This window comes from Filicampus tigris, chromosome 16, assembly GCF_054856515.1.
Source record: "Filicampus tigris isolate MCC_2025a chromosome 16, RoL_Ftig_1.0, whole genome shotgun sequence".
Classification (NCBI taxonomy): domain Eukaryota; kingdom Metazoa; phylum Chordata; class Actinopteri; order Syngnathiformes; family Syngnathidae; genus Filicampus; species Filicampus tigris.
Window position 1 is genome coordinate 6,852,008 of NC_141232.1, and position 24,950 is coordinate 6,876,957.

At 43.6% G+C, this 24,950-nt stretch overlaps 2 protein-coding genes across 5 annotated transcripts in view; one reads left to right on the forward strand and one right to left on the reverse strand.

Annotated features, from left to right (window-relative positions):
• rdh8a (retinol dehydrogenase 8a) overlaps positions 1 to 24,950 on the forward strand; it is a 107,862-nt gene that overhangs the window by 50,736 nt on the left and 32,176 nt on the right. The gene's annotated exons all lie outside the window — the stretch shown is intronic.
• Positions 1 to 24,950, reverse strand: part of col5a3a (collagen, type V, alpha 3a) — a 43,492-nt gene that overhangs the window by 3,217 nt on the left and 15,325 nt on the right. For 2 of the 4 annotated variants that reach the window (XM_086054685.1, XM_086054687.1), the window contains exons 5-62: positions 23,072 to 23,197; positions 21,865 to 22,242; positions 20,701 to 20,811; positions 20,511 to 20,624; positions 20,387 to 20,440; positions 20,254 to 20,295; positions 19,138 to 19,200; positions 18,855 to 18,929; positions 18,636 to 18,719; positions 18,484 to 18,540; positions 18,322 to 18,375; positions 18,130 to 18,183; positions 18,000 to 18,053; positions 17,117 to 17,170; positions 16,857 to 16,910; positions 16,374 to 16,418; positions 15,374 to 15,427; positions 15,263 to 15,307; positions 14,772 to 14,825; positions 13,945 to 13,989; positions 13,570 to 13,623; positions 12,432 to 12,476; positions 12,183 to 12,236; positions 11,536 to 11,580; positions 11,357 to 11,410; positions 11,160 to 11,267; positions 10,218 to 10,271; positions 9,900 to 9,953; positions 9,764 to 9,808; positions 9,573 to 9,626; positions 9,397 to 9,441; positions 9,213 to 9,266; positions 9,057 to 9,110; positions 8,839 to 8,892; positions 8,652 to 8,759; positions 8,293 to 8,382; positions 8,119 to 8,172; positions 7,920 to 8,027; positions 7,716 to 7,823; positions 7,422 to 7,475; positions 7,165 to 7,218; positions 6,960 to 7,067; positions 6,823 to 6,876; positions 4,537 to 4,590; positions 2,894 to 2,947; positions 2,772 to 2,825; positions 2,578 to 2,685; positions 2,431 to 2,484; positions 2,013 to 2,066; positions 1,874 to 1,927; positions 1,706 to 1,759; positions 1,500 to 1,607; positions 1,347 to 1,400; positions 1,129 to 1,182; positions 953 to 1,060; positions 650 to 703; positions 528 to 563; positions 60 to 113 (exon numbers count right to left, since the gene is read on the reverse strand). In XM_086054685.1, the coding sequence (XP_085910811.1) occupies positions 60 to 113; positions 528 to 563; positions 650 to 703; positions 953 to 1,060; positions 1,129 to 1,182; positions 1,347 to 1,400; positions 1,500 to 1,607; positions 1,706 to 1,759; positions 1,874 to 1,927; positions 2,013 to 2,066; positions 2,431 to 2,484; positions 2,578 to 2,685; positions 2,772 to 2,825; positions 2,894 to 2,947; positions 4,537 to 4,590; positions 6,823 to 6,876; positions 6,960 to 7,067; positions 7,165 to 7,218; positions 7,422 to 7,475; positions 7,716 to 7,823; positions 7,920 to 8,027; positions 8,119 to 8,172; positions 8,293 to 8,382; positions 8,652 to 8,759; positions 8,839 to 8,892; positions 9,057 to 9,110; positions 9,213 to 9,266; positions 9,397 to 9,441; positions 9,573 to 9,626; positions 9,764 to 9,808; positions 9,900 to 9,953; positions 10,218 to 10,271; positions 11,160 to 11,267; positions 11,357 to 11,410; positions 11,536 to 11,580; positions 12,183 to 12,236; positions 12,432 to 12,476; positions 13,570 to 13,623; positions 13,945 to 13,989; positions 14,772 to 14,825; positions 15,263 to 15,307; positions 15,374 to 15,427; positions 16,374 to 16,418; positions 16,857 to 16,910; positions 17,117 to 17,170; positions 18,000 to 18,053; positions 18,130 to 18,183; positions 18,322 to 18,375; positions 18,484 to 18,540; positions 18,636 to 18,719; positions 18,855 to 18,929; positions 19,138 to 19,200; positions 20,254 to 20,295; positions 20,387 to 20,440; positions 20,511 to 20,624; positions 20,701 to 20,811; positions 21,865 to 22,242; positions 23,072 to 23,197 (4,083 nt within the window). The remainder of the gene's footprint in view (positions 1 to 59; positions 114 to 527; positions 564 to 649; positions 704 to 952; positions 1,061 to 1,128; positions 1,183 to 1,346; positions 1,401 to 1,499; positions 1,608 to 1,705; positions 1,760 to 1,873; positions 1,928 to 2,012; positions 2,067 to 2,430; positions 2,485 to 2,577; positions 2,686 to 2,771; positions 2,826 to 2,893; positions 2,948 to 4,536; positions 4,591 to 6,822; positions 6,877 to 6,959; positions 7,068 to 7,164; positions 7,219 to 7,421; positions 7,476 to 7,715; positions 7,824 to 7,919; positions 8,028 to 8,118; positions 8,173 to 8,292; positions 8,383 to 8,651; positions 8,760 to 8,838; positions 8,893 to 9,056; positions 9,111 to 9,212; positions 9,267 to 9,396; positions 9,442 to 9,572; positions 9,627 to 9,763; positions 9,809 to 9,899; positions 9,954 to 10,217; positions 10,272 to 11,159; positions 11,268 to 11,356; positions 11,411 to 11,535; positions 11,581 to 12,182; positions 12,237 to 12,431; positions 12,477 to 13,569; positions 13,624 to 13,944; positions 13,990 to 14,771; positions 14,826 to 15,262; positions 15,308 to 15,373; positions 15,428 to 16,373; positions 16,419 to 16,856; positions 16,911 to 17,116; positions 17,171 to 17,999; positions 18,054 to 18,129; positions 18,184 to 18,321; positions 18,376 to 18,483; positions 18,541 to 18,635; positions 18,720 to 18,854; positions 18,930 to 19,137; positions 19,201 to 20,253; positions 20,296 to 20,386; positions 20,441 to 20,510; positions 20,625 to 20,700; positions 20,812 to 21,864; positions 22,243 to 23,071; positions 23,198 to 24,950) is intronic. The other 2 variants (XM_086054686.1, XM_086054688.1) reach the window with 2 other exon arrangements.

Consider the following 24,950-nt stretch of genomic DNA (forward strand, 5'->3'; position numbering starts at 1 on the left):
CAAAAAAAAAAAACAACCAAGTCCAGGAGGCCATGATGCTGATTATCACATGAACTGACTGGGGGGCCTGGAAGGCCAATTGGGCCTGGATCACCTCTGGCTCCAATGGCACCCTGGAGAACAGAAGAGGAGAATATCACGAGTCAATCATTTGTCACCTTTAATAGTGCTCAGCTTTATCCGGGCACCTATGGCTGCTCCACAACAGGATCCCGCACCTGTGCGCATCTGCGGTCAGTGGTCAGAGCTTTTTTTTTCTTTTTTTGCTCTCCAGACACAGTACAGCAGGTTTCATAAAAAAAAAAAAAAAATCACGCCCAAATCCTATTCCAAGTGGGCCGATGGGCGAATGGCACACGAGGCTGCACGCTTGTACATTGAGCTTTTTTGCGAGGTACACACAGCAGGGGGGCTACGATTATGTGTGCTGCATTTAAGCCCTTGTCCGCCTGCACATTCCTAAAACCCGTAGAGCTGTTTGAAGTTAAACGACCACGTCAAAACTGAAAGCTTTCCTTTTGACTCACCATGTTGCCTTTGGATCCTTTTTCTCCACCAGCACCCTAAGAACAGAGCCAGAGACAATAATAGAAATAGAAATAATAATTTGGTGCATATTTTCCCGAATGCATATGTAACTGTCACTTACTGACAGACCAGGTGGTCCCGGTGGTCCGGTGGGCCCAGGTGGGCCGGTCACACCCTAAATATATGTGGTACAAGAATGTACTTTTAGGCAACTTTATTATCATGAGTGATTACAGTACAGTATATTGTACATGGACGTCGGCACAGTTTAGACATTCTGCTAGTTTGATGTTTAGTTTGACACCATACAACGCTCGCATCTCAAGTCGGTGCTCGCAAATCAACTCGTATCTTAAAAAGTCATCGGTTGGCTCACTCATATCTCAAGGCACCACTTAATATGCAACGTGACAAACATTCGTACCTCATCTCCTTTAGGCCCGTGCGTTCCGTCAATACCAGGCAGGCCTCTGTCACCCTTCTCACCAGGTTCTCCCGGTGGGCCCACTAGGCCAAGCAAGCCACCGTGACCCTGCAGGCAGACGCGTAGTTAAACTTTGTTTTCCACGATATACCGGTAGTCTTTACAAGCAGGCGTACTTTTTCTCCATTTATTCCAGGGTCCCCCTTCAATCCCTGAAGTCCCGGTGGTCCCTGTTAACAATAACAGAAACGTTAGCTAGCCACTTTCATTATGCTCATTCAAATTGGGGAAATTGATTAAATTGTGCATGGCACCTCTTTTCCAAAAAAACAAAACATTCTGAATTGCCTCTCATTTCATTAACTCCATTACCAGCTCAATTTAAGGATCTCACCATTGGCCCGGGTGGTCCAGTTTGTCCTTGAGGACCAGTTAACCCTTGCTCACCCTGGAGTCGAAAGAAATACAAGATTACACATTAGAGTTCAAGAGAGATGGAATCGGACTGTCAACCGGTTTCTCCGAGATCCAGTTGTTGGGTACTGACCGCAGGGCCTGGGATGCCGTGAAGTCCATCTGGACCAGACCTCCCTGGATGGCCTTGCGGCCCCACGGGGCCCGTCTTACCCACTGGACCCTGCGTACCTGTTGTTCCCTACCGAGCCAAAGAGACAGAGAATAGACATGTCGATGACCACAACACATCGGAAAATCAAAATGGATGACCACCGAGCTCAAAGCCGTCATGCTCACCTTGGCCCCTTTCATTCCTTGCTTGCCTTCAAGTCCTGCAGCGCCCACATGACCCTGAGGTAGCGAATTCAAAAAATATATGTTGACGGAAAAGAGGACTCGAGTTGTTTAGCATGTGTGCACGTACAAAATACGCACACACCGACACGTACGGCACATTAACCTCACCCTTCGTCCAGGAGGTCCTGGAGGACCTGGCTCTCCAGAGGCTCCCGGGGCTCCCTGCAGGTGATCGTGGTAAATTGATTCCAGAAAGTTCGCGCGAGATATCACCGATCCAAGTTAACGCCTCCGCCAAACAACTCACCGCTTTGCCTGTTTCTCCGTCATCGCCTTTTGGTCCGGGTCCGCCATCTTGTCCCTAAATGATAAACAATATATGTCATAAATGATAGCAGCAATCATAGCCAACCCTTCCTGCTAACATGAGGGTCTCCTCTATTTGTATGTGACTACTGACCACTGTTAGGAGACTATTTTTATTGGAGAGTGTGAAAGTGTGGCAATAATATACTGCACCAACCAGCGTGAAGGTGCGGCAACAGGATAAGATAACATGAATGTTACAGCGAAGTGCTTGTGGTAAATCTTTTCGACCAATTAGATATGAGAAGTGGTCTACATCGATTCTCCCACGCTTAGAATCCTGTATGACCAGGAGTCCCTTTTTGGTCATATTGTCAATGGAATTGCTCGTGTAGTAGAAAGGTTTATTCGTTGCTTACAGTGACACCAATTTCTCCAAGGGGTCCTAAATCTCCTGGGAATCCAACGGGGCCCTTTGGGAGGCAGAACAGTCAGTAACACAACACTGGACACGATTGTTTTACTTAATCACATCGATGGCAATGTGGTAAATCAGACAAACGAACAATATTGCCCTTAGGACCGTCCTCTCCCGGCGGTCCTCTAATTCCCGGAGGGCCTGCCGCGCCAGATGCTCCAGAGTCGCCCTTCTCCCCTATGTCTCCTTTAACACCCTGAAACATCAGCCAGGTGTGTCACAAAAGCTGCGGGGAGAAAATTAATGGGAAATTATGATTACGGGAGATGGGTATTGACTCACAGCAGCGCCCGACGCGCCAACAGCTCCCGGGTTCCCGGCCTCGCCGTCCTCACCCTAGGAGACAAAACAGTCTGGGAACACGTGCGTAAGGCTTTGTGTTGTTGCTCACGGGACATGCCGACCTTCTCTCCAGTCGGTCCAGGTTGACCAACTCCGCCTGGCATTCCCGCTGCGCCCTGAAAGCCAGAACATCTCAGAATGAGAACCAACGACAGCTTTAAAATATTTGAGATCACAAAAGGGTCCACTTTGCTGGAAAAAAAAACAAAACATAATGGGATGTCAGGTTTGTCTCGCGGTTGAGGCAGGTGCTGTGTCCTCTCTTAGTCGAGGACGGCACTTTAATGCGTGTTTGCGCCCTTGCCGCGTTAAGGCGATCTGTGGCTGCTTTTCCTCATGTCATGCCGCCCACGCGGCGTTCCACTTGAACACATATCGGTTCATTTATGGATCACGGCTTACTGCACTTGAGCGCTGAATAATTGAGCAAAGTGAGACACTGTATGCGGACGGACAGCCATTACCCGGGTAAATATAACCGCCTCTCAGGGTTGACAGTCCAATAGTTGTAAATGATTAATGACGCTGCAAACATAACTGTTGGTGGAAATCGTGAAACTGCGTTAATAATTCAAGTCTTAAAGGTAGATGGGGTGAATGTGGTCGGAACGACGATACCACATACCGGAAAGATAATCGCGAGTCGTCTGTGGTGCGCTCAACAATAGATGACATGGAATGTCTGGCCACAACATTATTTACACCCTCAGATTCTTACGGCAACTAATAAAAGACTTTCAATGAATACCAATTTTTGGATTCAGCTCCTGTGCTGGTTCTTCATTCTGTGGCTCAGACTAGTAATTGGAATATATTTTTTTTTATTCCCCTTGGTGGCAAACAATCATGTTTTCTTTGAGTCACTCACCCATGCGGCAGTCAACACTTTTTTTTTTTTTTTTTGTTTATCCTCGGCTTAGCTACGAATATGTTATTCTAGGTGGGTTGGGTGAACTCTCTTGGGAGCCGCTGGGACCAGTGTGAAGTATGCATTTGATTATCAATTCAAGGCTGTATGGAAACCTGTTTTTAGTTTTGTTCGTGTTTTTTGATTCCCGAGTTGCCTTTTTCAGACATTTCTTCCGGCATCCTACAGTTTGAGGTTACAGAGTAGTGCCATCTGTAGGTTTGAGATTTCCTTAAAGAGGGGCTGGGGGGAGTCAACCCAAACCGTTTTTTTTTTTACAAACAACATGTTTTATGTGCATCCTCTAGTCCAAACACGGCATTCTGATTAACATTGTGGTTGTGGAATAATGAGTTAAGCAGCAAAATACGCCCGTTTTTAGCCATTTCAGGGGGCGGCCATTTTGTCACTTCTGTCGACTGAAAATGACGTCACAGTTGCTCAGGGCTCAGGTAACGACCAATCACAGCTCACCTGTTTCCTGAAGCTGAGCCATGATTGGTCGCCAACAGACCCCCGAGCAACTGTGATGTCATTTTCAGTCGACAGAAGTGACAAAATGGCTGCTCGCTCAGATATTTACTATAGTAAATATTTATATGAAAAATACTAATAGTCCATAAATATACAACAACTAAATGGGGAGTGGTAAACACGGCAGTAATTGTGCAACTGTGAATGGCGGACCCTCTGTACTGTGTTTTTGTATTTTTTTGTGCTTTTTATTGGCTGAAATAAGAGAGCAGTGGTCCAAATCGACAAATGTGAATCCACACAAAAGGATGAGGGTCCCTTTACCTCTGCACCGATTGGCCCCTGGGGGCCTCGGGGTCCGTGCTGTCCTGGGGGTCCCTGTGAAGAAACAAATGAAATGTTTTCATCAGCGTCTTAGTGCTCAACATGTATCGCATCAATCAAAAGTCTACGTGACCTCGCCCAACAAGTCCCCTGGGTATCATAACGTGAGCGACGTGACAAAGCCATCCAGACAGGTCGTTAACCTCCGCGCACAGACTTTTCCTCATTTGCCCCGCCACCGCTATCTCTCTCTCTTTGTTCTTCGTCATAATAAAGCTGTTATGAACAGGACCATATTCTCTCAGCCAACAGTCAGTCAGAACGTGATTGGACTGCTCAACGTTGCGCTACCGAGGCGCCAGGCAATTAATCCCGAAAGTCTTTCAGTTGAGTAAACATACGGAAAAGTGCGAGTTGGAATCGCACTCCCGTCCATCCGGTGGGGACACACTGGTGACAAGTCCTGATGTGTAACACTCAGACATACACGAAGGTTTCCCAAGTGTCCTTGGCAGTCCTCCTGCATCTCTGACTCTGTCTTTCGGTTTTGGCTCCATAATCTGGCCGTTGGAAACAGAGTGGCTGTAGAGAACGTTGCGGAGCGTGTGCTCATGGTTGACGGGGCGCCGAGATGACTGTCACAAAGGAGGATGCTCATTAGTCAGCCAAGGCTGAGGCTAATCTGATTAGCAGCTGTCACGCCGTCTTCCTTCCGTCCTTCTCGCAGTCAGCGGCCCGCCTCTTCCTTCCACTCCGTTGCTCGGCTGCTTCCTCTCCGTCGCCCTTATCTCGTCTTTTTTTCACTTTCACCAAAGGGGAACCCTCATTGAGAGAAAGTCTTTTCTGCTTCTGTATTTTACTCTTTCGTCACGTTCGTGACTACACGTGTGGGCTTGGTGTCCTGTTACTAAGTCTTTAATCCTAAACTCACGTTTACATTGAAGGAGGGTACACTCTAAAAACAGTTGGGTTGAAAATAACACCATTTTGGGTCAAAAATGGACCGATAAACAAATTGGGTCAATTTCTCGCATTGTTTTGTGCAAAACAGCCCATTTTTGGGGGTTGTTTTTCACAAAACTACTCATTTTTTGGGGTTGTTTCTTCCAAAAACAACCAAGAAAGTTGGGTCAAATTGACCCAAGGGGTGGATCGGTCCATTTTTGACCCAAAATGGTGTTATTTTTAACCCAATTGTTTTTAGAGTCGGTTTGCAAGTCATATTTGCAAGTCCTATATGAGAATCCTTTAGTAGACACAATTAAAAAAAAAACAACAAAAAAAACATGTTTTTATTTGACTGTTGTCATGTCAACGCAACCTTAATATTTGCCCAGCTACACGGGAGTGTTGCGCTCCGCATTGTAGTGCTGTGCTGTCTTCTATGCTGACTCGTAGAACATGAAATAGTTGTTTGAAGCGTGAGGATATTGCAGGAGGCAGTTGTTTCCTCCAGGAGAGTACCTTTGCAAAGTTTTGGTATTAGTTGCGCCGTGTCCCAATAGATCAGTGATGCAAAAGCAGATGTGCTCGTCAGCCTGCCATCTTGCATCAAGTCTGACCAAAGCTGAGATGAAACTATCCAAGGAAAATGCATGCAGCAGGAGCACAACATGTCATTTGTCATTCAAGAGCGGCGGCAATGCATTCATCGTCGTCATCATTCTTCGTCTTATATCAGAAGCATTTCGCGTCTCATTTGAAACCGTTGAACAGACGGAGAAAAAAGATGTATAATACTGCCTTCATTTTTTTGTGAATAATAAACTGAATGTAAGTAAATGCCATGAGCAAAAATACAGAAAAAAAAAAAGACACTCTGGACAATCAAATTGTGAATGTGAATGCTGAGCTGACATCAGATCATCACAGATGCAGATTACTGCACATGGTAATCTGCTCCAAACAGAGCTCACTTGGAATATAAAGAGAACTAAGAGAACAGTGGGCTTTTTATGGAACAAGACCTTAGGAGGGACAGCACCTTTTTAATATTTCAAACGCAGGGATGAATTTAGGGTCTGTATAACGAAAGGGTGAACGGATTTTGATGAAGCTTTGATTTGTGCCAAAAATGGACTAATTGGTCAGAATTCTGTTGATTAATCACATCTTGAAGCAAGTGCAATGCTACGCAATGGCATAGCGAATCCTCCTGCCATCCTTTCTCCAATATTATTCAAAGAATTGCATCCGAACAGTAGTTCAGAATATTCACCGATTCTCGCATTGCGCTAAAAAAAAAAATATATATTTTGGAGTGTTTTATCCATAATTTTTACTCACCAGAGAGCCCACATGCCCACTTTCTCCTTTCTCCCCTGGCAGTCCGGGCATTCCCTGCACAGAAAGACAGGGATTTAGATATTAAATTCCTGACTGGATTTTTAATACGTAATTGTTCGATTAGTTGCCCTTCTTACCTGTAGGCCCGTGGGACCAGTTGCTCCCTTAAAGCCTCTCAGTCCTTCATCTCCTTTGGCGCCACTCATTCCCTGCTGCCCGCGAGGCCCTGGCTCGCCATCTGCCCCCTGAAACGCACAAAGCCGGATCAGCGTTGCGAAACAAACTAAAGGATCCCCAACGGATGCGCATTCGTGTGGTGTATCGTGAGTTATGGCGCCCTACAGTCATTCCTGGCTGGCCCACGGGTCCTTGAATTCCAATAGGCCCTGGCGGTCCCTAAAATGCAGAATGCCAGTTAAATACTTTTGCTGAAGACATGATTAAAAGCCATCTGCTCATTATACCGGCGGGGTGCATTGTACAGACAAACTGTTATCATAATGAATTATCCCAAAGCAATTATGAGCCAGGATGTCCTCTGCCTCCCGCTGAAGTCTGTTGCATAATGCTGAGATTATTGAAATGGGGTTCACACTCACTGCTTCTCCTTTGTCTCCCTTGCTTCCCTTCTGGCCCGGTCCTCCTGTCTCACCCTATGGTGACAGATGCGCTCATGTCAACACACAAAATCTTCATTTTCGCTGATAAGGCTACTGGGGCAGTTGATTCCTTATCCCTGGAGCTATACGATATCCAGATTTTTCTCAGAGGGCTAATATAGGACTCACTGTAACCGTTGGTACATCTTCCAAGGCCAAAATGGTATGTGACCAAGCAGAATCTTTGAGGATACCACCTAAGTGATGACTCATTCAAAGTGCAAGGTTGAATACCTTGTCTCCGTCCTCTCCTGGAGGCCCAAGTGGTCCCACGGGTCCTGGCAGCCCAACGGGTCCTTGTTCCCCGTCATGCCCAGCCGGCCCGGTGGGTCCCTTCTCTCCCTTGGAACAAAAGAGAGCGCACATAATCGTGGTTATGCTCGCACAATCGGATCAGAACGGTAGCGTCAACTCAATTCAGAATGTTTGACATCTTACCGGTTCGCCTTTCTCTCCCATCGGCCCCGCGGGGCCCACACTGCCGGACCGTCCTGGCTGCCCAATAGCACCCGCTGGCCCGGCAGCTCCCCTCTCTCCGGTGGCGCCCTATCACCAGCGATAGAGAGATGACGTCATTCGGAGCGGATTCTCTCGCAAGGAAAGAGGATGAGGCGAACTAGCCCCAAATCAGACTTACAATGAGTCCCGCAATACCTGGTACACCCTCTCCTCCTTTTAAACCTGCAGGACCCTGGGGGGGGGGCGCAAACAACTTCTCAATCAAGCCCTTTGATTTCAGCATTGTGACATCAGGTAATCATAGCCAAATGCTGCAAATGTCAGCAGATTTTTGTTTTGTTTTTTGCCATACCGGTGCGCCAGGGATCCCTCTGCTCCCCATAAATCCCTGGATCCCTTCAGGGCCACTCTTTCCTGTTGCTCCTGGTGGGCCCATGTCTCCCTGGAAAGCACATCATCACATGTAAGAACTCAAATGAGTTGACAGCAGAAAGCACCCAGTTCTGCAGTCATCACATCAACCGGAGAGTCCTACGAAGAAAGAATACTCGTCGTTTCTTTGAGGTCTCTTTCTGCGGCGCATTCAAAGTTCGAATGCTAACAGCAGATAAGATATTGTTTCAAAAGTATTGACCAGATCCGTGGACTTTGAATGAAAGGACAGGACCGCAAAGTAATCATGATCCTGACAATACGCTGAAAACGACTCACCTTGGCGCCCTCCTTTCCAGCCGATCCAGGTAATCCTTGCTCACCTGGTGGTCCCGGCGGTCCCGGATGGCCCCTGTCGCCGTTTGGCCCTGTTTCACCAGACTTGCCCTGAACGGGACATTCGGACAATTTTATCACTGGTTTAAAAGGATGAAAGAAAGTGGCATTAACGGGTAAATCCTCTTACCTGTGGTCCGACAACACCCGGGGGACCATGGGGGCCATTTTTGCCTTGGAATCCCTTATAAGAAAGAACATTTAGAGTGTCATGACTTTTGCTTCACTTGCTGTGTTTTAGTGACTATATATGACTCTCAGCTCTTTGGCAATTTATTGTTAGGGTCTTGGGGCAACAATATAAAGCATTAATAAAATGTAGGTGTAATGGAATAGAAGATGACTTACTGGCTCCCCTCTCTGGCCAGGATGACCTGGAACTCCATCTTTTCCAGGGGGACCCTAAACGGAGAGAATCTTTTGTTATCATAAAAAAAAGAATCATAATGGATTCTGAAAAAGGTAAAAGGACAATAACATAAAATCACTGAAATGTCCACTCACAGTTGGTCCTTTTGGTCCTGTTTCACCATGCATTCCCTGTGGGCCTTGGGGACCCTAAGAAATAATATCAAGCGTAAATAAAAAATGTGATCTCAGCCAATCATTGTGTTTTCAGGAGACTGTGCAATTCAAATTTGACACATGGGTCTGAGTCCAAGCCACTGCCCGTGAGTCAAAAAGTTACCTGTTCTCCAGGGGATCCTTGAGGACCATCTTGCCCGGACGAACCCTAAGAAACAAAAACTTGCTCAATTTTGTTTGATATTTAGAGTATGTGAATGTAATGCTATACTGTATATATATTCTTTTAAAGTTTTGGGCATGTATGTCTTTGTTTTGTGCTTTCTTGAGCCCCATCACCTTTTCTCCAGGCTTCCCAGTGGGACCTCTTGCTCCTCTTCCACCTCGGGCCCCCTGTCGGCAAAAACAAAAGGCTAATAAGCGCGTGAATAATTTTGTGGCAAAATGCAGAATATGGAAGTAAACGCCGTCACCGTCATTTTGTTTTAGATCACCGTAGTACATTTTGTCAAGCATTTATCTGTACTCACATTAGGACCTCTTTGGCCTCCAGATCCTGGCTGACCAGCTGGACCCTGGATTGAGAAATTGACCATTTTTATCGTGCCTACATATTCATAGTGAAAGCTGTAGCATGTGGATTTAGATGAATGGAAGTCTCCTCACCCTTCGTCCCTTCTCTCCTAGGGATCCTCCCGCACCAAGAAAGCCAATGGATCCCTGGCGAGACATGGGGAGGTTAATCAGCGTCGGGCATACACTCCAGTGTCTCTTTAGTGTATAATTAACGACTGTATGAAATTATAATCTAATATGAAATACAACGTTAAATACCCTCATTCATAAGCATGTGATGAATGGGTGGTTCTGGTTCTATTAATAGAATGGCCAATTTTAATCAGTCATTTATCATCATTTTGTGTTGAACCAAACAAGGAAGCGTACAGACGGGGATAACACTGAGCTTCATCAGTAATTCGCTACCTTTGACCCTTGACGTCCCGGGTATCCAGGCAGTCCCGGCACTCCAAGGTGACCCTACGAAAAAAGAGGATAGATTTTAGATCGAGATTTCAAAAAAAAATAAAGTCAGTGCTGTGATTTGTTGACTAAAATGAGCACAAACTAATCGCAATAGGATCTGTCAGCATTGTGTGGAAATAAACTTCTATTGTTGCAGTAAAGTTGACCTTTTTGGATATTACACGTCATTAACTTTATGATATGAATGCGAAATGGTGTCATAAGAAGTGAGGTCTTGAATTATGACTTTGATGATTATCTTTGACATTGGTCCAAGCAAATGCAGTTGAAAACAGTCAAATGGAAAGAAAAGCAGTGACTCCAATCCACTGCACTGCCGTACGTTAGTGCGCCGTGTGAGTACAAAAAAGAACTAAACAGTGTGCATCATGGTGAATTTATTGCGGCTTCTTCTTGTATGCGCAACCTGGCCACCGGGGGCAGTATAATACAGTGAAGAAGTGTTGCACAACTACTGTAAGTCACTTAGCAGCAGTAATAGTAGTCGTACTACGGATAGATAAAGATAATAAGGATAAAGAATATATTCCTGAAAGTATTGCAATACTGTCTGTCTACATGTGATGGTGCACCATTTGTGTTCAATATCCATTGCTTAGAACGTTATAACACCGCCACATACTTGGTGGATGCTATTTGTTAGCCCATCTCTAGTATTTTGCGTGGTTTGTTAGCATTTAACTAAGCATAGTTTAGGCAAAGCTTGACATGTGATTCTCTTTAACTCCAAGCGGGAGTGGCATTAAACAGCTTGAAGCCTCTTTGGTGAAGAGTTGTTCACCATCTGCCGGAGTGCTGCTTGTTGTGAAGTGAGTTGAGTTCATGACTTATACGTTCAGCTAAAAAAAAAAAAAAAAAAAAATTCATATACAAGTACTATACCTTTTCTCCAGCAATCCCGGGAGGTCCTAAATCCCCCATGGCTCCCTGTTGGCCCTTCAGCCCTTCCGTTCCGTCCTCTCCACGAGGACCCGGAGTCCCGCTGTCTCCCTAAAGGGTCAAAAAGTAAAAGTTTGTTTTGCAGACTTGTATAAAATAAGTGGGGAAGGAGGCTATATAAGTTATAAGGACGCTCTTACCCTGTCTCCCTTGAGGCCCATGTCACCTTTGAAGCCAGGGAAGCCATCCTCTCCCTAATGAGGGGACAAGCGAGATCTTGAGTGGTAAAATGCGTCACTGTATTGTGATAGTAAATCCATCTGATCACGGCTGACTGATTTAAAGGCAACCGGACGCGTATAAGCAATGTGTATCCCACCTTCTCTCCTTTGCCACCCTTTAGACCTCTTACACCATCTGCTCCCTTAAAAAAATCAAATAAAAAAATAAAAAATGTCAATCATATTTAACATCATTAACTTCCACGAGCAATGTTAATCTTCCGTACAACTCGATTAAAGCATTGTATTGTTTTCGCTCTGAGGCTGAATTAAATGGCACTCCATTAGGTGCAGCAGCACAATCTAATTAAATCAATACTTGACTAATACTTAATGCTTTACTAATCCTGTTGTGATTACTTTGTATTTTTGTTTTAATTTGATTGTGTTTGAAGGTTACTGTGGAGCTTCACTGATTTTTTTTTTTTTTTTTTTTTTTTTTTTTTTTAAGCCTATAAGAAATACAAAATATTATAAAATAAAATATTATAAAATTTATATAATATATATATATATTTTTTTATTTATTCATGATTTCGAGTTTTATTTTGTATTTGGTCCATTTTTTAGTCTGGTCGGGAAACTAAAAAGTCAAGGTACCACTGTATTCCTCATGTGTTGAAATCTGATTCGATTGCCATTCGTTGGCAACAAGGCATTTCCTCCAACTATCACCCGTCACTCAAATACAACGTGTTTATACCGTATATGTGAAAAATGATTTACTTATAGTGCATTGTCTCACCTTGACGCCGCGGGTCCCCGGATACCCGATTGGCCCCTGGGCACCTGGCACTCCCTGCATATGAGACACAACATTTATAGCAGCGAGCAGCATTTTAACGAGCGCATCGTTGCATTCAGCTTTTGCATCCTATCCTGCAGGTTACAAAGAGAATGACATTCCCAAGTTGCAAATGAGGCGAATAGATTTGAGTTTGTTCTTCCTGGTCGGAGGCTAGGGTGAGCAAGCCCGTGATGCGCGGTTACCCACCTGGGTGCCTTTCTCTCCTTGGGGTCCCTCTCTTCCTGGGTGACCCTGCAACAAGAGAACGGATATCATCCCGAGTTAGCACCGTTGTAAATGCACTGTCATAGTGATGCACTTAATGGAACCCCCCCCCCCCCAACTGCAACGAGGCAATTGAAAAGAGGAAAAGTCAGTGTTAGTGAGAGTGAAGCCCCCATTAAAATGCAATTGCTTGAAACAAAGCTTTGCAGGGTAATCAGGGTAATTAAAAGGAGCATCAAGTGAGAGTCATTCAAATGTACCCCACTGCAATTTAGACTAGGATATGGGAGACCTTTTTTTTTTTTCAAATACAGTGAAATCATTGAGGCGGAAAAGAATTTTTTGTAATTTCTTTGTATCTAAAAACGGGGCTCCTGTCGCTGGAATATATCCCACCGGGTTGCAGGGCTTTTCCATGCGCAACGAGGCGCTCTAAAAAGAAAGCAGCTCTGGTTCCGGAATCCAGGAAAAAATAGGAAAACTCTAAAATATGAAAAAATATTGAAAAGAGAGAAAAAAAAATCCTGAATATGCGATTCGACTGTAAGTTTAACTTGTAATATCACCAATCACCAATAGATGGCAGGCATATTTTAGTTAAGCTTACACTGGGTCTTATACTGCCCTAACCTAAAATGTGAGAATAGGACTATTTTTTTTTTTTTTTTGGGCATATTTGGAATCATATGCAGGACAAACATAGTACTTCAATAATTAAAATTACATTTTGAGTGAGGTGATTTTGATTTGATTTTGATTTTTTATGGGAAGGTGCAATTTGAGTTCTTGCACTTAATGTTGGTTTCCTGTTCAGCAGTTTTGTGCCATCGAATGGTAATTTTTTATGCAAGAGAGAGAGAAAAAGAAAATCACAGTTAGTGGTTATTTTGTTGTATGCTTCAAACCCCTTTTTGTTGGGTTATGACCTTTTATACTTTTTGGGATAAATGTATCATGACAAATGAAATATAATTGGAGCACGTATGCTCGGATTTTGTCCATATTTCAAATATCAGTTTTGCCCTACATCTGATTAAGAAGAGCGTGGTCAGTGTTGCTGTTTATGAATATGCGATATTTCCGCGTATGGACGCAGTTTACAATCTTTGTGTGTACCTACAGGTTGTCCCTCAATTCCTGGTAGACCTTGCGCGCCTTGGTTCCCCTTAGGACCCTGTATTGGACAGAATAGCATAGCACAGCGTCCATCACACGCGCAATGGATCAATCAAAGACACAAATATTAACAACGACTTTGTCTTTTTGCTTTTATCCGTCCAGCCTCTTGATGCACAAAGGCCAAGGCTGCCCTTAATGTCCATGCGCCTGTGTATTTTTCTTTGCCATTGATTTCCCGTCTGTGTCAATCCTGTCACAAAGGGAGCCAGCGCTAGTTGAGTTGTACTGTCCCCACCCGTGGGCGAGTGCGGCGACAGCTCGCAAGGTCAGACGGGTTTCATTCGCACGGGAATAAGCAAAAGAAAAAGCGACCCACCTTCTCTCCCGGAAACCCGATGGGACCCTGGGGGCCGGGCAATCCCTGCGCCAGAGCAAAGTATCAGTCAGGTTAAATGTCACAAGGTGCACGGATGAGCGGAGATATTTGTGTGTGTGGACGGATAGTATGTGTGTATATATGAGTCCGAAATATTATGTAGAGGGTTTTTTGAAATGGAAAACGTCAAATCCGAAGGTGAATTGCTGCAGCTTGGATTTATAATCATTGCATCGTAAACAGCAAATTTTAATTAGAGATGGCTTTATGTGTCCGTAAATGTATATTTGAGGTTGTTTTAAAAATGCCTTTACTTTTTTTCAAGCACATCACATTTTTGAGATATTTTAACTTTTTGTTTTTGAGTTTGATTGGTGAAATCAGTATTTTATGGGTCTATTTTATAGCTATGAAGTCGCGGGGGAAAAAATCCACCTGTTGCTGAACGTAATCCTAATTCATGAATATTAATAAATATATTGCATATTCTATTATTATTATTATCAATATGAAAACCAGATCTGGAAGCAAAGAAAAAAAGGGGGCAGATCCAGAATCAAAAAATATGTTGCTTTTTTTATCATTAAGCATATATTACTGGAAAGTTACAGATGAGCAAACGGATCTTTGTATTATATTTGTCAAGGTGCAAAGAAGGCCTATCAAAGTGATTTGAATGAAAAACATTTGGTAAAATTAAGATATGAAAATGGGAAAAAATGCATCCACACATATACAAAGGAGATAACTTATTTGCGGCAAATGTTGAAAAAGTGAATATTCTAATATTACAAAACAGGTTTCTGGATTTTGGCCGTTTGCAGTACCTCTGGTCCAGGATTTCCTTGTTGTCCTGCAGATCCTATTTCTCCGTGCGGACCCTGTCAACAAGCATCATCATTTTTGAATGATATCAAGAAATACATCAACAGTAATCAAAGGAAAGTAAAATAATACATACAGGAAGGAAATGGAGTTAAAAAGGCTACTTTTGCGCAGCAAAAAAAAAAAAAAAAAAATCAAAAGTCAATAATTTTGACTTTGTTCCCCAGCGTGCTTATTTTCCTTCGTTCCGTTTTTGACTCAACAAGTGGGCACAAATTCTCGCAATGATTGACCTATATGTCACGGCACAGTAGAAATGAAAATCATTTCACGTAGCTATCTTTGAAATTATTTTGGGGTGCCATGCCCCCAACAACCCCCCTCCCCCCTTGCAATGGCAGCCTGTGCGGCTGCACTTGTTGCACATGCCAGAAACCGCCACTGATAACGATGCAATTTTTATGATCTTTTCCACTCATTATAACAGACTGACCTGATTTCCCTTTGACCCCTGCGCTCCATCCACTCCTTGGACACCCTAAAAACAGAGATAATAATTTATCTATCGTATATTATTGTCCAAATTGAAGCGACGTTGACTTACCGGTTGACCAGGTGGTCCCGGGGACCCTCTTGGCCCAACAAGACCCCGCGCACCCTGGAGGCAAAACATGAATTTATTTGCATATGTTATGACATGATGCGTGGAAAATACTGCTCTGAAAATGCGAAGGGACTCAAACGTAAAAAGAGATAACGTCACATTTGTTTAATCTTGTATTTGCACATGTATATTTGCGTGCCTTTTTTTTTTTTTTTTTTTTTTTTTTGCCAACCCCCTCCACCCTGCTGCAAACTCTTTGTAGGCTGGCCAAGCCACCTGTTCCAAAGCCACATCTGTGATCTCCCGGGACGTGATTGATATGGAAATATAATCATCGCGGCCATGATTTTTATCTCTTCACTTTGCCTCTATCTCGTTCCCAGCAAACCCAATTTCTGCCTGGCATTTGTCTCTGGCTGTCACACGTTCCTCCACTCGCTCCCCCCCCCCTTTTCTATTCTCGCTCGTGAAAACAGCCCGTTGTAGTTTAACACAGATCTGCGAGCATGTCTTATGGCACTTTATTTCCTGGCCGCGTCGGGTGATGCATTTGGAGGGACAGCCGCCCGCTGAGCCCGAAGCTCCTACTGGGAGGAAGATGAAGTTGAGTGCAAGTCAATCAGCCAGTGTGCTTGCTGCGCGAGAGAAATGACACGCTCACCACCGGCGCGCCCAACATCTCGGGCTGCCTCGTGTTTCTCCGAAGAGGGCACTTTGGAGCTAAGATAATCTGCATCGATGACATTTTATGTCTTTTCCCTTGACTTTTTACCAAAGGTGCCTGCTCTTTTGCAGGGCAACTTTTTCACTCGATCAATAGCTAGCGTGCAAAGTCTACGTCCGGGTTGTGATAAGAAACGAACAAATGCGTGAAATAATAAGAAAATAACACATAAATAAAAAATAAGCAGTAAAGTCCTGTATAAGTACAAAGTAGTCGTAGTATTGATTAAAACATTGTGCGTACAAAGACAGGTATGTGCGTTTGTGTTTTACTCACAGGTTCACCGGGTTGCCCCCTCGGGCCAACAGGTCCATCTGGTCCCTGACAATTACAAAGAAGGCAACAGATTTTCAGCATGGATCCGATCCTAATCACAAATATTGAAATACGTATAGCTCTTTTAAATGATCCCGCCCCTTATACGTTTGTTCGTAAACGTTTGTTCTACATCCATGAGGGAGGATCTGCTCTCCAGCTTTCATGAGCTTCTGGATCAATTGATGCCACCTTGACAGAAGTTCTGTGTCTTATTCTTTTGTATCCTATACACGTATACATCTTTCTTTGTGCTGGATTTAGGAAGGACTTGAATTCAGAGCAGTCTGCTTTGGTGTGCGGTGCTGTATTCATGCGGCGTATCATATTGATCTATTTATCACGGTATTCAATCTCTTTTAACATTGTGGGATGGAGAACAGCAAAACAGAACAAACAAAAAAGCTCCACGGCGCATTTTGTCGAGAAATCGTCTTGTCTCACTTTTTCTCCTGGCTCTCCGGCAGGTCCGTGAGGACCAGGTTTTCCTCTTTCCCCCTGTGAAGATACAAAATTGTCAAAACCGCTGTAAATTTGAAAACGGTTCTCACCATGGGAACGATGCTTTGAACAGATGCGACCCCGCGTACATCGCTATCGCAGATTGCACAACATTCGTGGAGACGATGGGAATAAGCAAATATACATTTTATCGCGTGACAAGGGGTAGTGTGTGAAAATCACATAAAAAGCATTAAACTCACTTTGTGTCCCTGGTTTCCAGGGAGTCCTGGCAGGCCGTCGAAACCTCGGTCGCCCTGTGAGGTCATGGAGCAAGGTTGGCAAACTTGTGTTTTTTTTTTGTGGGCCACATCATTTTTAATGTGTTGAGTTCATAAATCAAGTAGAAGTTGGACTTAGTTGGACCCCTCAGCAAGTTAAAAGTTTAAAAAAATGAACAAACCCCCAAACCTCAGAACTGTGAGGCAGACATGCTAAACACTGTTCCGCCGCGCCACCCAGAAAACATTTGTCAAAATCCAGCATTTTGGACAATTTCATGTTGCCAAATTTGTGGGAACCGTTTGTGTAAATGACCTTTTCTGTCCCCAGTGCGCATTGAAGGCATGTTTGAGCAAATTTGGTGTAGAAGAACTCAAGCACTGACCTATACTGACAACATACATTCTAATATTTGTGACATGAAATAGTCTTTAATTATTCCCCCGATTTTTTTTTTCCTATTTCTAAGGATAGGTTATAAGCAAACACTAATCTTGTGATGAAAACAATTTGGAATTATTTACAATCAAATTCCACTATTTAGAGCAGGGGTCTTCGATCCTGTTCCCCGAGGGCCGGTGTCCTACCTGTTTTCCATCTGTCCCTGCTGCAACACACGCCTGATTCAAATGATCAGGATCGTTATCCGGATCCTGCAGACCTTTGGTGAATATCTGTAGCAGGGGAGAGATGGAAAACCGGCAGGACACCGGCCCTCGAGGAACAGGATTGAAGACTCCCGATTTTAGAGGACTACCTGTTTCCACTGTGTCTCGTCTCGAAAATCATTTCCGCCGTGAATATTCCTTGCAGCCCGATTAAACGAGCATCTCACCACTGCAATGCAGCACTGCGAAGTCTTACCTTGACACCAGTTTCACCTGGAGCTCCACGTCCTCCATCTGTTCCAGCATGTCCCTAAACGAAGCATGATCCAGAAAAAAAAAAAATAAAAAAATGAAATCTTATCACATGAAGCCATCCCATCGCTCACCCTTTTTCCCGGTTTCCCGTTACTTCCTTGAAGTCCTGGCAAACCTTGCGGTCCCTGTACGGACAAGATAAATGGAAAAAAAGAAAGTGTGAAAGCGGGCGAGCAAGCTCGGTGGAAGGAAATCAATACGGCGACAATGAAAGCGAGTGGCGGATGGAAGCTTGCGGCGAGATAAACATGTCCGCTTATTACCGGGGGGCCGGGGTCGCCTATGTTTCCTTTGTGGCCGGCTTGGCCCGGAGCACCCTGTCAAAACGATAAGGAGCAAGTTATTGACACGTGAAGCAATATAAGATTGAGCATTGATCTTTTAAAAAGCTTGTGCAGTACTCTATCGGGAAAAAAATGGCTTACCAGGGGGCCTGCTCGCCCTGTAAGACCCCTCGGACCTGGAGGTCCCTTCATGGACAGCTGTGAGGAAGATGTAAGAGCATGACACATGTCTTTAGATGCCAAACAATTACTCGAAGGGCAGGACGATCAATAAACAAGATTAAGGGATGTACCTGAGCCTGTTGAATAATAGCTTGCGCTTGGGCCTCCTGCGGGGACACCATCGGTCCCTTTTGGGAATCGCCTCCATACTGGAACTGAGGGCAAGAGTAAAGTCAGGAGGAGTCCCCGAGGGTGGGTGAAGCTCAGTCAAACAGCCCCCCCTTGTGGTCAATACTGGTAAAGGAGGATCTGTGTTGGTAGTATGTGCAGCATTGTGCCAAAAGTCTTACAGGTAGCATTAGCAAGGTTCCTTGTGGGCCTGGAATTCCGTCAACCCCGGGAAGGCCAGTGCGTCCTGCTGGGCCCTTAAAAGACGCGACAAGCACACGCAGGAATGAGTCAAAAGAAATAAGAAAACTTATTCTAACCGCTCATTCTCACTTCTAACTCATTTAACGTGTAGCACTACCTTGTTGTGCACTGTCAACATTTTATTTGAACAAGCACACAAACCAAGCGAGAAAAAGGAGGTCAAACAGTCAAATATGAGTCTTAATACGATAATCCACTCACCATTTCACCAGAGTCTCCCCTGGGTCCTGGGGGGCCAATTGGTCCAACCGGTCCAGGAAGTCCCTGCGAATAATAATACCATATTGTCACTTACATACAGTAGTCCTTCATATACATTTGTGGCTCCTTCTTAATTATACACCATACCCCAATTAATGGGCGGGTGCATTGTCTACTTAAATTTATAAACAAAGCACCTCAAATAGACTTTCCTCCCACTGGTCGTGGTGTTACTAAATGATTGTGATTGATTTCAATTCAATATGTCTCTCTGGATGTCATTTCCACAACGCACAGGTAAGAGGTGGCATCTGTAAAGCTGAGGTTTGCTGGAGAGAAAGTCGATTTATTGCATGCAGGACACACCTGAACAGTGTCATAAATACACTGAAGTATACTGCATGCTTATAATTATTAAAATGTGTATTGTGCATATTTATTGGTTTCATTTGCAAAACATTTTCGTTAATGTAATAAAATTGAGAGTGCTTTTAAAAAAATGAAAACAAATTTTTTTTTTGCGATTATAATGCTTACTAAAACTGACTAATTAGTGAAAATGCCCTTCTTGTGCCATTTATTTTTGACGTGAGTTTTTGGGGCTTATTTTAAATTAGTAATTATTTTGGTATTACTGTTTGGCCGTACAGAAGAAGGAAAAGTTGAAGAGTTGCTTTGAGATTGTACTTTACTGTACTTTATTACAAAATACTTGTGACTTTTTTTTTCCTACATCTTAACTTCAACAAATACACCATGTATATAAATAACCAAAACTAATACTAAAACTAATACTAAAACTAATTAAAATCAAGTTAAAATGTAAAGCTAAAAGTATTTTCCAAAATACAAAAATAATAAAGAACTAACAAATCCTCTCTAAAAGCTAATTACGGCTAGCTGAATTAAAAAAAAAAAAAAAAAAGAAACATGAAATAAAAACTAACTAAAGTATAATGAAAAATTCCAAACTGTTATAACCCTGTTCCCTTTTTTCCATACCTTACCCTTTACCAACGCATACAAAAAGTATGCATTGCTTTTATTATTTCCTGAGGGCATGCAGGTATATGACAAAAGTCAAGACTTTATTTGCATACAGTAACACCACCTCACCTCTGGTCCTGGCAGGCCTGCCGGTCCTTCCACTAGCATACCCTATAAACCAAATCATCCAAATATCACCTCATTTGCATGTTTTCATAGCTGAAGCCACTATGATATTCATGCGATGCTTCCGGCAGCTCACCGGCTCAAATACCCCAGGTTCGCCCTTCTGTCCTTTCTCAGTTGGCAGTCTCGCCTGAGGAAGGGAAGCGGGCATAAACAAAATGGCCTGACCACTGGCTTCAAACGCCCGGCTGGAGGTTTACCTTTCCTTCCCACGTCTCGGCTCCTTCTCGCAATGCAAAATCGTAGCCTTCGTCGTATATTTCATATTCGTCATACTCGGACGTGCTGTTGCTGTAGTCGTCGTGTTCGAGGACCTGTTTTAAAATGTGATTATTGACACCTGTGTTGAATGTGACATGTTTCTTTGCATGCACAATACGTTCAACCCACCTCTGATTCAGTAATATTTGTGCCCGCTGTTACTATGGAAATATCAAGGTTGTCACCAAGGTTACCGTAAAGGTCATCGCCGTTCTCCACCTCTGGGCTCCGCTCCGGCTCCTGCACGTCAATTATGAGATGAAATGTTAGCGCTACAGGTGGACGATAGGCAGTGGGGATGTGTTGGTCATCCCCGATGGCGGGTTGGCGGGCCAATTAGAAATCGGAGGCGCTATCAGATTCGCGGCTGCAAGGCGGAAACAGCAGTGCAAAATTAGTATATGGCACAAAGAGGCAAGTCATTCCTTGTGTGTTACTGGGATGTGACACAATTTTAAGATCATTCAGCCAAACGTGACGGGCACATATTGCACTGTAAATACCGGGGATGGGCATTTGACTGCATATGATTTAGCAATTAAAGGGAGGATTTACAATTAATTTGAAATCATATTTTTTTTAATATGACAATCCATTTGTGATTGTTCTGAATTCTTGTTTTGAAGCTAGTGCCGTAATGGGCAGAATAATGAAAGTAATACAGAATTCCATTTTGTCTCAATCACAATCAATTCTTGACTAAGTTTCAATGAATCAACGATCACCCCCCGCTAAAAGGTTTATAATTGCCTATAGAGGCCAGAAGATAGAGCCAAAGCACTACTTTTATTATTAGCTAGTGTTGTGGTCAGTCATAGACCCCTCACTTCAATTTACCGACTTGCCACAAGATGGCGCCTACGCAATCATTTTCAATTATACCAGGCTTTGGCGCCATCTTGTGGTATTTTAGAACCTTTCAGGAGGAGTGCAAGCAAATAGGCGAGTTTTTCTGTGACTAATGGAGGATAGGTTCCAAAAAAACAAAAACAAAAAATCAGTGAATAGGCAGGGGAACACTAATTAATTATTATTATGCCCATCCATTGTACATAACATGCACATCACGCTGGTCTAAGCAAATTATACATGGCGTTGCATGTTCTGAACGTACAGACAGAAAGCCTACTCAAGACCGGAGGCACGTTCTCTGTTTTGGTGTCATAAAGTTGCACGAGGGGGCGCTGGGGGCGCTGGCTGGTTAGTGGTGAGCAGCTGGAGAAATGTGAAATTAGCAGCAGGAGCGATTGGTTATAGTGGCCGAAAAAACAGGGGAGCTGTTAACTCGTCTACCTCAACATGAACCGGAGACTCTGCTATGCTGCCCGGTGAGGGGGCTTCTGTTGACGGTTCATTCGAGGAAGGCATCTCCACGAGGGGCTCGTCCTCGTAGACTTTAGTGGGCCTGACTGTTTCTTCTGTGCTTTTTAGGTCCAAAAAAGGCTCTTGGGAAAGATACTCGGGCAGCGTCGTAGACGCGCTAATCAAGCCGTCCTTCAAAGTGTCCTCCTCGAGTTTTTTCTTCCTGGATCCCTTCTTCTTGCCTTTGCCCTTCCCCTTGCCTTTACGTTTGCCTTTACCTTTAGAGCCCTTGTCCCTCTTCTTTTTGTTCTTTTTGCCCTTCCTGCCCTCTTTGGCTTGCTGCTCTTCCGGCTGGTCCAGTTGGGACTTCTTGTCATGAAAAAAGGGCATTGTGAGGGAAAAGTAGGACGACAGAGGAAAAACACTTTAACAATGCAGCAAACAACAATGAATGCGAGTGTATCTCTGTCCTGTGTTCCGCACACACGCTTCGAATCTCTCTATACAAACAACGATAAATTTCTAGTAGTAAAAACAACATTGGGGTTCTGATTTAGATCCAAACGGGGTCAGTGTGTGCAACGGGACGTCGGCCAGCGGGGAATGTTGACATGCTTTGGCATTCCGAGCTCATCCGAGAGCTGAAATAGTTTCGCGAAAAAGCCAACTGGATGACTGTGAGCAAGATGGACAATTTCTGGATCGCTTTCATTGGCCAGATTTTTGTGCAGACACACGTGCGCGGATGCGGTGTGAGTATCCGTGAGAAGTGTGTCACTGGTTGACTTGGCTGATTTAATGCTCATCTTGCTCAAGATTGGTTTGCTTCATCTCAGCTGTTATTCCCTCAACACAGAATCGCTTGATTTAAAGGAAATGCTTTCCCGATGGCTTTTTTTTCAAGGGAGTCATCAATCATAAAATAATCAGTAGGTGCTTCGCTGTATGTTTTGTGTGGTTGTCGTTTTATTGGCTTAATGGTTGAAATCTGTCCATGTGGGCCAAATTGTTTAGATGTGACCCTTCTTCACACTTATCAAGAACACAATGGCTCATTTTAAAAAAAAAGTGACAAAAAGATCCCTATGATGAATGAATATCCTTTAACACTCTTTATCTGACATTACAAGTCTATCTCGCAAAGAGACAAAGACGAGTTTTCAGTTGGGATATCTTCCCCATAGGCGGCAGTACTGACCCCGTGAAGGTCCAGGTCTTGACTGCTGCTGTGGTGCAAAGCGGAGTCACAGTCCGGCATGTAGTTGACACAGTAAGAGGCAGCAGCCCGGGAGTCGTCGTCAATCAGCAGTTGTTCAATTTCCCCCTGCAATTGACGCCAGAAAACTGTCAATATGGCGCACGGTTGCAGTCTGACGTCGGACTGGAGCTCGTCAGATCGTACGCGTGTTCCGAATGAAATTGTCCGCTTTGCAGTCTGAAGCTTGGGGAGCTTGAGTTACATGACTTGGGTCGGATCAATATTAAGACACTTGAAAACTTATGGACTCGACTTAGACTGGCACTACGCGACTGGAAAAGTCTGCAGCTTTAAGACTTTACTTGACATGCGCATATGTGACTTACTCCCACCTCTGGAATATACTTCACTGGACATGTGGGCAGCCATACTTTATGAACTAAATCCCATTAGCTGCATGATGTTTTGGTCGTTTTACCTCCATTGTAGTCACTTGAATTAGGCTTTAGCAGCCAGGGGTATCGCCTCATGATGCTCACAAAGAGCCCTTGTCAGCAGTGTGTACATCCAAAAAAAAAAAGCCTTTCTTAAGCATTTGCAGAAATGACTGTTGAAGCACACTAATTTGCGCATTAGTACAGTGAGCATGAAGGTTATCCAAATAGTGTCTTTTCTTGCAGTTTTTGGCCAGAGGCCCACAGAGCAAGGGCACTTCATTGCCCTCTTTGACTTGCAGTCATAGTGAGTGCGGGGGAGATAGGCAACAGGGAGTAAATCCACTCTAATCCAATCTCAATTAGAGATCAAAAGCAAAACTCTCACAGAGAAGTTTTCCTATTATTCTTGCCCGGCGGGGTTTCTCTCCCCTACTAAAGCGGTGCCCCCGAAAATCATGAACACTTCATCGTTCCCCAATTAAGATGCGGCAGCAACATAAGAAGGCGATTGCACTCCGATTGCTTTCCTTTAGAAAGTCGCAGCTGCTGTCTACATGACAACTAGTAAAACTATTAATAGCTACTGACTTTCATTCACAATAATAAGTATTGTTGTTTATTAATTCAATGTTCTATTAGCCGCAAGTTCCTTGAGTTTGTCTTAACGATAGTTGACTCGCAACGCGTGATGCTAATTTTGGGTGGTGACTCCAATGCCTTTGCTTGAAGATGCTAATCCCATGGTGCTAACCCAGGCCTGGCTTCAAAATGTGTTCTCTCCTTGTGTTAAAGTGGCGTTGGGGGACTGAGAAATGTAGGGGGACTGAGAAATTGTTCATAAATATATTTTAAATTATAAAATGAAATGCTGGAGAGCATTAATTGGGGCTACGTTGGCGCTAACCCATGCTAAATCCGCTTAAAGCTAATCTACTTCTGTAATGTTATTGTTACCATGTGTCGCACATTTGTGTCATAATGATAATCATTTTGGGTTAGCTAAGGTTAAACTGAAGGGCACATTAGATATTTTTTTTTTAATTGGGCAGATGGGCAAGTTATTTGTAGATTAAAAAAAGGTAAAAATCTGTATGTAAAATGGATTATATTAGAATAATTCATGATCATTTTAAAATCCGAGCTATGATTAATTCAACTATCATTAACCCCCCCCCAAAAAAACATGATTATTAGCAATTTTGAATCAAAATGTTAAACTCTTTGTTTCACTGTTTTTTTTTTTAATTGACAACTAGTCAATTATCAAAATTATGTAATGATAAAAGGGTAAAAATAATGATTAGTGAATCAACTAACCAATTGTTTGGGGGGGGTTGACAGCAAATTTAACGCAACAAATATTACAGGACTCTTGATAATGTAAATGCTTAGTGGGCCGGAGTAAAGAACGCAATAGTCCGTATGTGACACGTGGACCAAAC